Source organism: Lampetra planeri, chromosome 71 (genome assembly GCF_965212315.1).
Source record: "Lampetra planeri chromosome 71, kcLamPlan1.2.h2, whole genome shotgun sequence".
NCBI lineage: Eukaryota > Metazoa > Chordata > Hyperoartia > Petromyzontiformes > Petromyzontidae > Lampetra > Lampetra planeri.
Window position 1 is genome coordinate 4088 of NC_136176.1, and position 14237 is coordinate 18324.

General features: G+C 49.2%; 1 protein-coding gene and 2 long non-coding RNA genes across 3 annotated transcripts; 1 reads left to right on the forward strand and 2 right to left on the reverse strand.

Annotated features, from left to right (window-relative positions):
• The first annotated feature begins 2540 nt into the window (after positions 1 to 2540).
• Positions 2541 to 5299, forward strand: LOC144737521 (uncharacterized). Its single transcript, XR_013589012.1, has 2 exons — positions 2541 to 2612; positions 3591 to 5299. It is a non-coding gene; the product is annotated as an uncharacterized LOC144737521 (long non-coding RNA).
• Positions 5300 to 5459: 160 nt separating this feature from the next.
• On the reverse strand, positions 5460 to 8398 carry LOC144737507 (uncharacterized). The gene is made up of 4 exons (XM_078620225.1): positions 8395 to 8398; positions 7952 to 8054; positions 7071 to 7295; positions 5460 to 6070 (listed from the first exon to the last, which is right to left on the reverse strand). The coding sequence occupies exons 1-4, from the start codon at positions 8396 to 8398 to the stop codon at positions 5533 to 5535; spliced, it is 870 nt and encodes a 289-aa protein (XP_078476351.1). The 3' UTR covers positions 5460 to 5532.
• A 2538-nt stretch (positions 8399 to 10936) lies between these two features.
• Positions 10937 to 13549, reverse strand: LOC144737578 (uncharacterized). The gene is made up of 3 exons (XR_013589037.1): positions 13474 to 13549; positions 12818 to 12885; positions 10937 to 11263 (listed from the first exon to the last, which is right to left on the reverse strand). It is a non-coding gene; the product is annotated as an uncharacterized LOC144737578 (long non-coding RNA).
• Positions 13550 to 14237: the final 688 nt, after the last annotated feature.

Here is a 14237-nt window from a genome sequence, read left to right on the forward strand (position 1 = left end):
AGCGATCATCATCAGGAAGAAAACAGAGGGGGAAAGCTGCTAAAAACAGACTTCTTTAAAAGTTCAAAATGGGTGCAAGCCCAAGGGTCATAAACGAAGTGGGCGGGGCTAGTGATGTTAATATGAGAAATTAGCATGTTAATGTAAGATCGGAGAGTGGCCTCCACGGCGAGCATGCTGAGGTGGCTATGTTAATGTGAGAGATTAGCATGTGAATGTAAGATCGCAGAGCCGACGGTACGTGGCTACACCCATTTTAAACCTTTAAAACAGTCTGCTTTGAGCAGTTTTCCCCCTCTGTTTTCCTCCTGATGACGATCGCTTGTGTTATGATTAAAACGTCGTCATTTTTTGTTAATTTATTTTTAATTTGAACCTATCTACGTGACTTTACCGAAAGACCTAAAGAATATGGTTTCCCAATATTGATAAATAAGACTTGTATAATTAATTATTGATTGAAAGTTACTGACTTGCTTTCCATTTTTCTACTTTGCACTCCTATTTTATATTGTTTGCTGTTGTAACTTGCTGACCCTCCCATACTGGACATCTGTGAAAACAAGCTCCGTAGGTCATTGGATTCTTACAGTCTAAATAAAGATTCTGATTCTGATGTCAAATCTCAGCATTGGGATGTTTGTCTGATATCAAGATGCTACACCTGGATTTACATTGAGACAGAAAGAGGAATACGTAGATTGGAAGACACAGGTTAATGGGATCATTCAAAATGTTAACAAAACTGAGTGGGGCTGGGCCAGGACACGCCACGGCCAGAAGGGGGATGGTGATGGTTGATTGGTTGATCATTAAGAATAATAACGAAGTGACAGCCAATAACGGAGTGGCAGGAACGGATATGAGAAAACGTCCGCCATCGAGATGGAGCTATGAAATAGTATCATAGAATGCAGAGCATGCGCTGGCCAGATTATTCCATCGCTAGATTGTGAGAGGTGCCAGTGGCTCGATGAGGGAGGCCTTCATCCAACAGTGGATAGATAAGACTGCTCTAAATGTTTATACATAGACAGGCAGGTACACAGACAGGATCTCAGAAATGCATTCTGATAGAAACACACACATACACACGGGTAGGCAAGCAGATGCACACCCAGGTAGACAGCTAGGCAACAGGCACATGGATGGAGAGTGGAGAACACACGTTCACCTCATACTTCACCGCGCGAGTCGAGGGACCCACACTTACTTCCATGGCAGCGACTTGCAGAGCAGCGTTGTGTACAGAGCTCACGTCGTTCCTCACGTCGTCCGGGTCTGCGTGGAGAGCGGGGGAGAGAGGAGAGGGTCACGCAGAGTCGAGGGTGTGTGACGTAACTGGTTCCCATGTCACAACACGAATCAGGTCACAGCACGGACTCACATCATCAACACCGACTCTGATCAGCACGGTTGGCTATGTACTGTGCGAAAGAAGTTCAACATACATACATATATCACCATAAACCCACATGAATAACATGGGCTTGCCTCATCAATACGGACTCACATCAACACGAACTCACATCATCAGCACGGACTCAGAACATCACCACGAATCCACAGAAACAACATGGACTCACTTCATGACCATGAACCTACGTAAATATCATGGACTCGTATCATCAATACGGACTCATACACTCAACATGAAACCACATCATCAGCAATAACCCACAATCGGCACGAATCCACGTCACCAACACAGACTCACATCTTCACCATGAACCCACATCATCAACACTGACTCACATCTTCGCCATGAACCCACATCAACACAGACTGACACCCTCACCGCGAACCCACGACACGGACTCACACCCTCGCCGCGAACCCACGACACAGACTCACACCCTCACATAATCCTCACCTCGTCGAGTCTCGCTCCGATGGCTTAAGCTGCTGGACGATGTCGTCTCTCCGCGCCTCTCGATCGCCGCCTTTCGCCCAAACTGCCAGAGGCACGTGGAGGGCGGGGCCAGGAAACCACGCCCTCCGTGACGTAGCAGTCCGGAGCTCCTCCCCCTCAGCACCTCCCCCCCCCCCCGATGCCCCCCTCCGATGCCCCCCTCCCTCCACTAACACCTCCACGAAAACAGACCACTACTAACACCACCACTAACACCACCACTAACAACCCCACCACTACTAACAACCCCACCACTACTAACAACCCCACCACTAACAACAACAACACCACGAACACCAGTACTAACAACAACCCCACGACCACGAACACACCACCACGAACACACCACCACGAACACACCACCACGAACACACCACCACCACGAACACACCACCACCACGAACACACCACCACTAACCCACAGCGGGGATCCACTCAGCTGATCTCCACTCGCGGCTGCTGCTGCTGCTCTCCGCACCTCTCTACCGCCGCCTTTTGCACAAACTGCCAGAGGCAAGTGGGGGCGGGGCCAGGAAACCACGCCCTACATGACGTCACTATCTCTCAACTCCTCCCCCCTCCAGCCCCCTCCCCCCATACCCCCTCCCCCGCTTCTACTTCCGCTTCCGCCGGGGCGAGTGGCGCCAACTTCTGAAACGGTTCGCTGTCTGGGCCTCCTCAGGGTCGACTCAGCCTGAAGGTGAGAACCTCGCATGGTGTGGACACCTCAGCAGTGGTGGGGGAGAGACAAAGGCGGTCCACAGCCGCAAGCTTCTAAACAGCTGCTGGGCTCGCGGCATCGGTTCAAGCAGAGCCCGGCTCTGCTGCTGCTGATGAGGCACTGAAGGTGGAAACCGGCCCAGAGTGGCGCTCGAGTTGAGCCATTTATGCTGATGAGAGGCACTCCCAGACGGCCGTTCGGCTGATGGGATGAGTCAAGGAGACTTTGCTTCATCTCTGCACGGAATGATTTATTGTGGAGGCCAATCGCCTGCTGGCGGAATGGGCCTCCACTAGAGGCCGCTAAGTAGGGTATTTGGTCTATTCTTCCACGCTGATCTACACGTGTTGGAGCAAGGTGAGCGTACCCACCCTTTACCCCACCACGTGCGGCAGAGGTGCAGGTTCCATTCCATCGCCCACACACCCACCCACCAACTCACCACTCTCACCCATCGACTCACCCACACAGTGACACGCGGAGACACACGGAGACACACAGGGACATAGAGCCTTGACACAGTGGTTGTGTCGGTGGTGTGGGAGTAGCAGGATCAATGTGGTTGTTGTGGTGGTTTTGTTGCTTGTTATGGTTGTGGTGGTTGAGGTTTTAGTTGTGGTTTAGGTGGTTATGTTGGTTATAGTGCTTTTGGTTATGGTTACGTGTGGTTGTGTAGGTGGTGGATATTATAGTTGTGGGGGTTATATTTTTTGTGGCAATAGTTGTGTACGTGGTGGTTGCGGTGGTCATGGATATAGTTGTTATAGTTGAGGTCGTGGTGGTTGTAGTTATAGCTATGGTGGTTATGTTATGGTTTTTGTGGTTATGGTTGTGGTTATAATTGTGATTGTTGTTGGTGGTTGTTGTGGTCAAAGTTGTGATGGTTATGTTATGTTTTTGTGGTTATATTTGTGATGGTGGTTATGTTGGCTGTCATGGTCGTTTATGTATGTGTAGGGAGCGGTAGAGTCGCGGTCAACACGCCGCGCTACAAACCCGTGGACACAAGTTCGATTCCCGCTCACGGCCAACACCAGTGACGATCATCTGAACCAGTCCAGGGCCTCCCCTACGTCGACTCTGCCTCAAATGAGTACCTGTTGCTGTGTGTAATAAACATCGCCACTCGGGAGACAAAGACGGTCGGGTATGGGGCTTTCCAACCACCCGCTTGTGTGCCACACTGCCGGCCTCCATAGGTGTTCGCTAACAGCACTTGCCCCGACAGTCTGTTAAATGCTGTACGGTAGATCTTTTTATTTTGTATTTGTAGGTGTGTTTAACTTATTTCGCACCGTACGTAGCCACTTGTGCTAACCGGAGGTGTGGTTATAGTTGTAGTGGTTATTTTATGGTTATAGTTGTGATTATATTATGGTTGTGGTTATAGTTGTGTCCATAGTTTTAGTGCTTAGAATTGTGGTTATATATTATAATGATAGTTGTGGGTGTGGTTATAATTGTAGTTGTTGGTTTTGGTTACAGTTGTGGTTATATCTGTGGTTCTAGTTGTGGATGAATTTGTGGTTCTAGTTGTGGTTATGTTCGTGGTTGAATTTGTGGTTCTAGTTGTGGTTTTAGTTATGGTTGTTGGTTGTGGTGGTTCTACTGGTGCAGATGATGGGATGGAGGACACCTTCTGGGTCCCCTGCCCATGCGGTTACAACAGCGATGGCTCCAGCCGGCACTGTCGCCCCTGTGCTATGTGGGTCACAAAACCTTGCCTTGCAGTAATTTTAGGAGCCCTCGCCTTCTCCAACTTCATTTGCAGCGTACATAGCCAACTGTGCTAACTGGGGGTACATTAAAACCTCGCCACAAAAGCCCTGTTGCTCGTGAGCTTAGCGACTCAAATAAGTCAGGTGCTAGGTTTGTGTGATTAATGCTTACAAATCGGGGTCCAGAATTATGAATATGGCAGAAGGTCGAGTTCTATCCATTTAAAACCAAACGTGTTTCTTACTAACCAGATTACAGGCAGTGCGTTCGACACCATTTGGAATGCGCTGTTGCGATGTGCTGTTCCTTTGAAACCATTATCAACACTGAGAAACCCACACAGTGATTTCCTGGATTGAAACAATGCAATGTTTGTTATCCAAACCACTATTGGCTCCCATAACACGTTTTTTACACGCAGCATCCAATAGTGGTCACTGTTGGACCAGAACCAGAAACATTACCATCTGCACATGGAGGCAACTTTCAATCATACATTTTTCACAGTTGGGAAAACATGTACGACATTAAGGAGATATTTGCCAGCATATTCTACTTAATCAATGTACGCGATGATGACAAATGTTGCATTTCTCAATCGTCAATAATTGTTGCACCAAGCTCAAAGGAACCCATTCTGGATGTGTCATGACGTTCACTGTATGCACAGGCATTGTCGGAAACTGTTGCCATACTTCAGACAAGACAGCACACATTGAGTTGTCTTTTTAAAACCTGCACCATCTGAAGAACCAAAGTATGACGGTGTTCTTCTGGAGCAATATTTAAAGCAAGTCGGTTGTTACTGCCGCTAACCCTGAGCCCAAGTCCTTGTGGCCTGGCTTCTGGGTGAGTTTGCAGTCTCCAGCCAGCCAGAGAATCAGCAGCCACAGATTTTCGAATAAAACCTTGTTTCGGTTTGATCCACCGAACAATATCCATTGACCACACCACAAGTAAAGCAATAATGTAACTGAACAAAAATGTGAATAAATTAGGACGGTTTATTAAATGCTTTGTATCCAAGGAAATATGTACAGCAATAGACAAAATATAAACAGAAATAGACTAAAAATATTTACACTAATAGACTAAAAATGTGTATCACGGGGGGAGGGTGGGTGGTGTGGTGATAGCATTCGTGGTTTACACAAATGTACGACCACCACCACTACCACCCCTACTGTGGGGTGGACCGGCCACCGCACAGTAGCACGCGGCGGAGGAGTGAGCGTATTGCTCTCCCCACACGAGCCATGCACCCTCGCTTCTTATTTATTTCCTTCATCTCCTTTTCCTCCTCCAACTTCTCAAACACCTGCACCATCATCTCCTCCACTACCATATTTCCCCCCTTATCCGGCTCCTCCGTCTCCTCCGGCTTCTCCTCCTCCGGCTCCTCCTCCTCCGGCTCCTCCTCCTCCGGCTCCTCTTCCGCCGTCTCCTCCGTCTCCTCTTCCTCCTCCACGTCCGTCACCTCATTCTCTAACTTCTCAACCTCCTGCACCATCATCTCCTCCACCACCATCTTCTCTTCCTCCACCATATTTGCCCCCTTATCCATCTCCTCCTCTGTCTCCTCCTCTGTCTCCTGATCCTGTTCCTCCGTTTTCTCTTCCTCCTCCACCTCAGTCTTTTGGTCTCCCTCATTTTCCACCACAACCTCTGTTTCCTCTTCAGAGGTCTGGGCAAGTGAGGTGGGCTGCACCGGTTTCACTCTGTGAAGACACACGCACGACACGACTCCACCTTTTGCTATGACAGAGATTGCAGTCACCTCCCCATCTCCCATTGGTGTGGCAGATTAAACCGAGCTTAATAACAATGAAAAAAATTGAGTACGTTTCATGTCAGAGCTGTCATTCTGATGGGACAAGATTATCACGAAGGAATGTGCCACTGTGTCTCATACAGTCTGCTGTAGTGTCACAGTAGCAGGCAGCGTTGCTTTGTAAATACAACTAAGTCATTTGTCATGATTTCTTTTTGTTTTCATGATATATTCTAATTGGGGCAAATATGACCCCTGGCACACAATGGCCTACTCGTTTTGAACGAACTTAGGGGAGATCTTCAACATCCACTGCAAAGGAGAGGGTGCATCATGTATTGACATCCTGTCATGGCAGTAATAACCATCAAGAGTGCTGCCGCTGGGCCGCATCACCCATGCACGATTGTTGTAAAAATATCTGATGGTGATTCGTGTTAGATAAAGCTGCCCATCTTGACTTCGATGGCATCTCAGAGTGCTTTACAACGCAATGAGGCACTTACATATCACATCTCGCACCTCAACGCATTTTACGGTGAATGAAGGGTTAGATGGTGAAGATTTGGCCGCATGGTTATGTGGGCTCACCCACAAACCAATTATGGAAAATAAATCGGTCTACAGATGAATGTACACGTGGGGTAGGCTGGAATGCACTTGGGTTCTCCCCCCGTTCTGCATGGGTTTCCTCTGGGTTCAGCAGCTTCTTCCCCGAAACTGAACCCACAAATACAATACCACTGGTCTTGGATCAAAATCGACCTCTAAAGCACTCAATTGGGATCACACACAGCAACTTTGTTCCCTACTGCGAACAAAACTTGGCAGGGCCCTCTTGAATATTTTGTCTTGAGACTCAATGATGTTCATTCTGAATAAACAAGCATAGTAATAACGATAAAAAATAATAAACACATACACAGGACACATGCAGAGTTGCTTACCGTGGCTCAGCGGCTCCAGACTTTGCATCGTATTCTCCGGAGCCCTCTTCTCTGGATCTCAGCGCTATCAGGCCCTGCACACTGCTAGCAGCGGTGGTGGTAGCGGTGGTAATGGTGGTGCTGGTTGTGGCCGTGGCTGCCCCTTGATCATGGACCTCGGCCATGCCCTCAAGCCAATTGTGTGCGAGCGCCTGAGTGGGAGTCATCCGAAGATTTGGATCCCATCTGTTGAGAGGCACGCGGGGGCACACGTGGTGAGAGGCACGTTTCAAGGATTTACGTTTCTTCCCTTCTTCCACGAGGTCCAGGAATTTTCACCAGCAGCGGGGAGTACTCCACTGCCCAGTAGCCTAAAAATGCACTTAGCCTGCCACTGCCCATCTTTCATGGGCCTCCACAGACACCGATCTTGACACTGCTGGTACAGGTCATCGGCAGGTTCACTCAGTTCCACATCCTCCTGTACCACATCAGCTCCACCTCTTGTGATATGGCTCAGCGGTGACGACGTGACCCAGACGTACCACATTCTCCACATGTAGAGTTTTGTGATTCAAATTTTGGACTTTCGGATCAGACGAAGAAAAAAATGGGGGCCTATGGGTGTCTCTAACGATTACTTGAAGGAGAGTGACTGTTTTGAGAATCCTTGTGGGGAGGCGTGGAAGAGGGGAATGGGCAGGCAGGAGGTTGTCTTACTGTATCTACTGTAGGCAACAATGGACATAGTCCACCAACTCTGGGCCCAGGAGATGAGTAAGAATGAGAGGGTGGAGCTGGTGATCGATGGAGAGTGATCACCAATAATTTGGAGGAGATTGAGTGATGGGGAATCCTCGTGGGGGGCAGCAGGGGGAAGAGGGAGAGGAGGCAGTTCTTACTGGAGGCAGCGGCTGATAAAGTCCACAAACTCCGTGTCCTGGCTGTTGAGCACAGAGTGTAGTGGGAAGCTCCCCGGTAGGCTGTATCGTTTCTTCCAACCACCTGTAGGGGCCATGCACAGCGGAAGAGAGAGATATACATAGTTACAAACCACATCACTCACCCACCTATCCACCCACCTATCCACCCACCCACTCGCCAACCCACTCACCTAACCATCCCCCCACGGCCTACTCAACAACAATAACGCCATTTGCCACTAAGTGGCAGTGACATCACCATGGCGCTTGTACCAGGCTATGTGCACTTTAAGGCCACCTGAAGTGTCAAAAGCTCACTGGCAGGAGGTCATGGGACAGACTCCGGTACCATGGGTTGACTGATTGAGATGACTGGCTGTGGTAATTAAATTTAAGGTGGAGGGGTTACCAGCCTCTCGCACCCATTGGTCTCAGTGGTGGCTACAAGCCCCATGAGGGGAGTGCATGTTGAAATTGACCTTCCCTCCCTTGGCATTGCTTACCACAGCGTTACCGACCGGCACCACCTTTGAGGTAGGGTGTTGTTTTGCAACTTATCCCCGCCACCCCCTCACAGCCACGCACATGCCTACCCATCCATCTACCCATCCACCTACCAACCCTTCTACTCAGAAAAAAAAACATCACTCCGTTGGAATTACGCAATAACAGCCCCAAGCCACCCCTTTTAACTTACCAAAGTATATCAATCCGTAAGGAGCGGCACATATGAAGTTTCTTGGGGGCACACCCAGCCTCTGCACACGGTTCAGACAAAGACAGAGGTCAATCATAAAGCCTCAGTAGACTGTTGGGGCAAGTGCTGTAAGCAGGTAGCAGCATGTATTGAGGCTGGAACTGTGGCACACGAGGGCATGGTTGATCACATCGCCCCAGGTACGTCACACACCAAACTAGGTACTTATTTGAAGCAGAGTTGATCTAGGAGAGGCCTCGGGACCAGTTCTGATAATTGAACCTCAGGGCGGTACCCCAGGGTACCATAGTTCCCCGGCTCTCGCATAATGTCCGTGATGCAGTCATTTTTAGTCTGGTGATGGTAGGCGATGCGGTAATCGACTCATCTCAACGAGCTGTACACAATGCACTCTTAAAAGTTTACTTTTTCGAAAACGGATTTTTTAATGCTAATATTTGGTGTTTCGACATCGCGGAGTAACACTGATTTCACATTGATTGGTACCCCAGTCGCGGAGTTAAGTACACCCCTGGAAAAAAAAGTGTCCCAGAAATAAAATATTTAATTGCCTCGGCCATTTTGTATTATTTGATACCCTGGTGTACCACCATGAGGATCAATTGCTGCCACCGGTGCTGGTGGTGGCAGTGGCCATGAGTGGGAATCAAACTCGGGTCTCTGCTGGGGTTTGTAGCACAGCGCGGTGCACTAACTACTGCACCACACAATCTATACACAAAGGCAAAGACAAATATCCCCCATATAGCTTTAACATACTTATGGTCACACACATAGACAAGACAAACACGTGTACACACATGTACAAGACAAAGATCCCCGGTATAACCTAAACAGACTTGGGGCAAGTGATGTTAGCGAGGAGCACCTCTGAAGGCTGACATGCCACACGAGGGGGGTGGGTGGCCAACACCACTCCTGGCCGCCTTTTTCTCCCTAGTGGTGATGTTTACACTGCACCAGGTACTCATTGGAGTCCGAGTCGACCTAGGGGAGGCCCACGACCGGTTCAGATAATCGTCACGTGTTGGCCGAGAGCCAGAATAGAACTTGGGTCTCCAGGTTCGTAGCGCACCGTGTTAACCGCTACACTACCGTGTACACACATGTACAAGATACACATGTACACACACACGCACGTGTAAACACGCACACAGCACAAACAGCTATAATTCGCCAAATCACCATACGGCCCCCCCTAACCCACGAGCGGACATTGTGCGAAATACCTCCATGCAGGACAGAAGAAAATCGTCTTCGTTGTTGGGCTGGAATAATTGCTTTCCAGTGGCCATCTCTGCTACCATGCAGCCCAGTGACCAAATGTCGGCAGTGCAGGTTAAATCATAGCCCAGCAACATCTCCGGAGCTATGTATGGCAGGGCATCACCGTGTCTGGCTGCACAATCACAACAACAAAAAATACATGCACTGTGCTCGCTTAGCCTTTAACAGTATCGTCATCACACATGCAGTCACATAGATACGCACACACAGATGCTCACACACAGATGCCCACACACAGACACTCACACAAAGACAGACATAGACCCCATACACAACGGACACACGCAGACACTCAAACGCATACACAGACAGACATAGGTATGCACATTTACAACAACCGCCATTCACCACGAAGTGGTGGTGACGTCAACATGGTGCTTGTGCCATGCTAGGTGTACTTGTAAGACGTGAAGTGTCGAAGGCCCACTGGTAGGTGGTCACCGAACAGACCCAGGTCCCATGGGTTGACTGAGATAACTGGCAGATGCACCAACTGTGTTCTCCACTGTGCCACCTCATTACAATGGGAGCAGTGCTGGTGCTGATATGTGTGATCCTAAGTTGAGGAATTTGTCAGGTAAATATTTCAGGATTGGAATGTTTTGGCCAATACATTGTGTGGTTATTTTTGTAGCGATGGGATGAAACTGGGATACCCATATGCCCACACACACACTCACACACACTCTCACTCCCTCACGTTCTTCAGAACTGGGGAAGAATATAGAAACTACACACAGGAAGGTGCTCGAATCAGGAATCAAACCCAGGACCTTCCTGCTGTGAGACACGAGTGTTGCCGTTATGCTTACACCCTGCCACGTAAAGTTGTGATGCCACACTGGCTTATGTGGCTATTGATGTGTTTTTGTTGTTACAGTACTGAGGCCCGTGCACAGATAATCATCAGTTTGTAGAAAGTCTGGCAGACTAGGATTGAACAATTATTGTTACCATCATGTGAGAAAAGAGATCAAAGTAAATATTGGAGTTCTAGTTAACTCCAAACTCTAGCTTCCAAAAGAGCGACTGCTAGGCTCTACATTATCACTCTCACTGTACCAGTCATTCAGCTGCTAATCAGAAGAAAAATACATATCCCCCCCATGCAACATGGCCACCTTGACATCATCCATGCAACATAGTCGACATGACATCACCCCTGCAACATGGCCACTGTTACGTCTCACATGACTATTATTACCTTTGGGTGATCTTCTCCGGATGGAGGCAGTAACCACAGTGTCGCAAGACCCGCCATTGCTTCCACCTTCAGCGTTGCTCATCTACACAAAGACAAAATTTCCCCACATAGGATTCAACAAGGTGTTGAGTTAAGTGCAGTAGGTGAGTACTGAGCAAGCACCGATGATATCTGGGCTCCACATTCAGGAGGGTCCTGCTGATAGTTCAAAGTTAATGTGCAAGTTTATTGATGGGCTATGTGATATATTGGTGTGGCTGAGGACTGCTTTGTTGTTGTTTTTGCTGCCTTTCCCAATATTAAATCTTGACTTAAAGCTTTCGTGACTGCAGGAATTCATAATCTTTGGGTCTTTCCGTAAAGTCACGTAGATAGGTTCAAATTAAAAGAAAAAACGTGACGTTTCGATCACAACACAAGCGATCGTCATCAGGAAGAAAACAGAGGGGGAAAGCTGCTAAAAACAGACTTCTTTAAAAGTTCAAAATGGGTGCAAGCCCAAGGGTCATAAACGAAGTGGGCGGGGCTAGTGATGTTAATATGAGAAATTAGCATGTTAATGTAAGATCGGAGAGTGGCCTCCACGGCGAGCATGCTGAGGTGGCTATGTTAATGTGAGAGATTAGCATGTGAATGTGAGATCGCAGAGCCGACGGTACGTGGCTACACCCATTTTAAACCTTTAAAACAGTCTGCTTTGAGCAGTTTTCCCCCTCTGTTTTCCTCCTGATGACGATCGCTTGTGTTATGATTAAAACGTCGTCATTTTTTGTTAATTTATTTTTAATTTGAACCTATCTACGTGACTTTACCGAAAGACCTAAAGAATATGGTTTCCCAATATTGATAAATAAGACTTGTATAATTAATTATTGATTGAAAGTTACTGACTTGCTTTCCATTTTTCTACTTTGCACTCCTATTGTTTTATATTGTTTGCTGTTGTAACTTGCTGACCCTCCCATACTGGACATCTGTGAAAACAAGCTCCGTAGGTCATTGGATTCTTACAGTCTAAATAAAGATTCTGATTCTGATGTCAAATCTCAGCATTGGGATGTTTGTCTGATATCAAGATGCTACACCTGGATTTACATTGAGACAGAAAGAGGAACACGTGGATTGGAAGACACACAGGTTAATGGGATCATTCAAAATGTTAACAAAACTGAGTGGGGCTGGGCCAGGACACGCCACGGCCAGAAGGGGGATGGTGATGGTTGATTGGTTGATCGTTAAGAATAATAACGAAGTGACAGCCAATAACGGAGTGGCAGGAACGCATCTGAGAAAACGTCCGCCATCGAGATGGAGCTATGAAATAGTATCATAGAATGCAGAGCATGCGCTGGCCAGATTATTCCATCGCTAGATTGTGAGAGGTGCCAGTGGCTCGATGAGGGAGGCCTTCATCCAACAGTGGATAGATAAGACTGCTCTAAATGTTTATACATAGACAGGCAGGTACACAGACAGGATCTCAGAAATGCATTCTGATAGAAACACACACAAACACACGGGTAGGCAAGCAGATGCACACCCAGGTAGACAGATAGGCAACAGGCACATGGATGGAGAGTGGAGAACACACGTTCTCCTCATACTTCACCGCGCGAGTCGAGGGACCCACACTTACTTCCATGGCAGCGACTTGCAGAGCAGCGTTGTGTACAGAGCTCACGTCGTTCCTCGCGTCGTCCGGGTCTGCGTGGAGAGCGGGGGAGAGAGGAGAGGGTCACGCAGAGTCGAGGGTGTGTGACGTAACTGGTTCCCATGTCACAACACGAATCAGGTCACAGCACGGACTCACATCATCAACACCGACTCTGATCAACACGGTTGGCTATGTACTGTGCGAAAGAAGTTCAACATACATACATATATCACCATAAACCCACATTAATAACATGGGCTTGCCTCATCAATACGGACTCGCATCAACACGAACTCACATCATCAGCACGGACTCAGAACATCACCACGAATCCACAGAAACAACATGGACTCACTTCATGACCATGAACCTACGTAAATATCATGGACTCGTATCATCAATACGGACTCATACACTCAACATGAAACCACATCATCAGCAATAACCCACAATCGGCACGAATCCACGTCACCAACACAGACTCACATCTTCACCATGAACCCACATCATCAACACTGACATCTTCGCCATGAACCCACATCAACACGGACTCACACCCTCACCGCGAACCCACGACACGGACTCACACCCTCGCCGCGAACCCACGACACAGACTCACACCCTCACATAATCCTCACCTCGTCGAGTCTCGCTCCGATGGCTTAAGCTGCTGGACGATGTCGTCTCTCCGCGCCTCTCGATCGCCGCCTTTCGCCCAAACTGCCAGAGGCACGTGGGGGGCGGGGCCAGGAAACCACGCCCTCCGTGACGTAGCAGTCCGGAGCTCCTCCCCCTCAGCACCTTCCCCCCCCCCGATGCCCCTCCCCCCCCATACCCCCTCCCCCCCCATACCCCCTCCTCCCCCATACCCTCTCCCCCCCCTCCCATACCCCCCCCATACCCCCTCCCCCCCATACCCCCTCCCCCGCTGCTACTTCCGCTTACGCCGGGGCGAGTGGCGCCAAGTTCTGAAACGGTTCGCTGTCTGGGCCTCCTTGAGGTCAACTCCGCCTGAAGGTGAGAACCTCGCAGGGCGTGGACACCTCAGCAGTGGCGGGGGAGAGACAAAGGCGGCCCACAGCCGTGGGCTTCTACACAGCTGCTGGGCTCGCGGCATCGGTTCAAGCAGAGCCCGGCTCTGCTGCTGCTGCTGCTGAGGCACTGAAGGTGGAAACCGGCCCAGAGTGGGGTGGAGCCAGCAGGGCAGTATGGGAAGGCCGTATCTGACGATCCGGAAGGGGAGGAGTCAGGGTCACGTGGGGGAGAGGATATAAGTGGGAGCTCGGAAGAAATCGGGGCAGTTGCGGGAGTAAAGAGGCTGAGCCACGTTGGGTGGTGAGAGGAGATCCGCGCCATCGGCCACGTGGCCGAAGGACCTTCAGCACGCCGTCGGCCAGCGGAG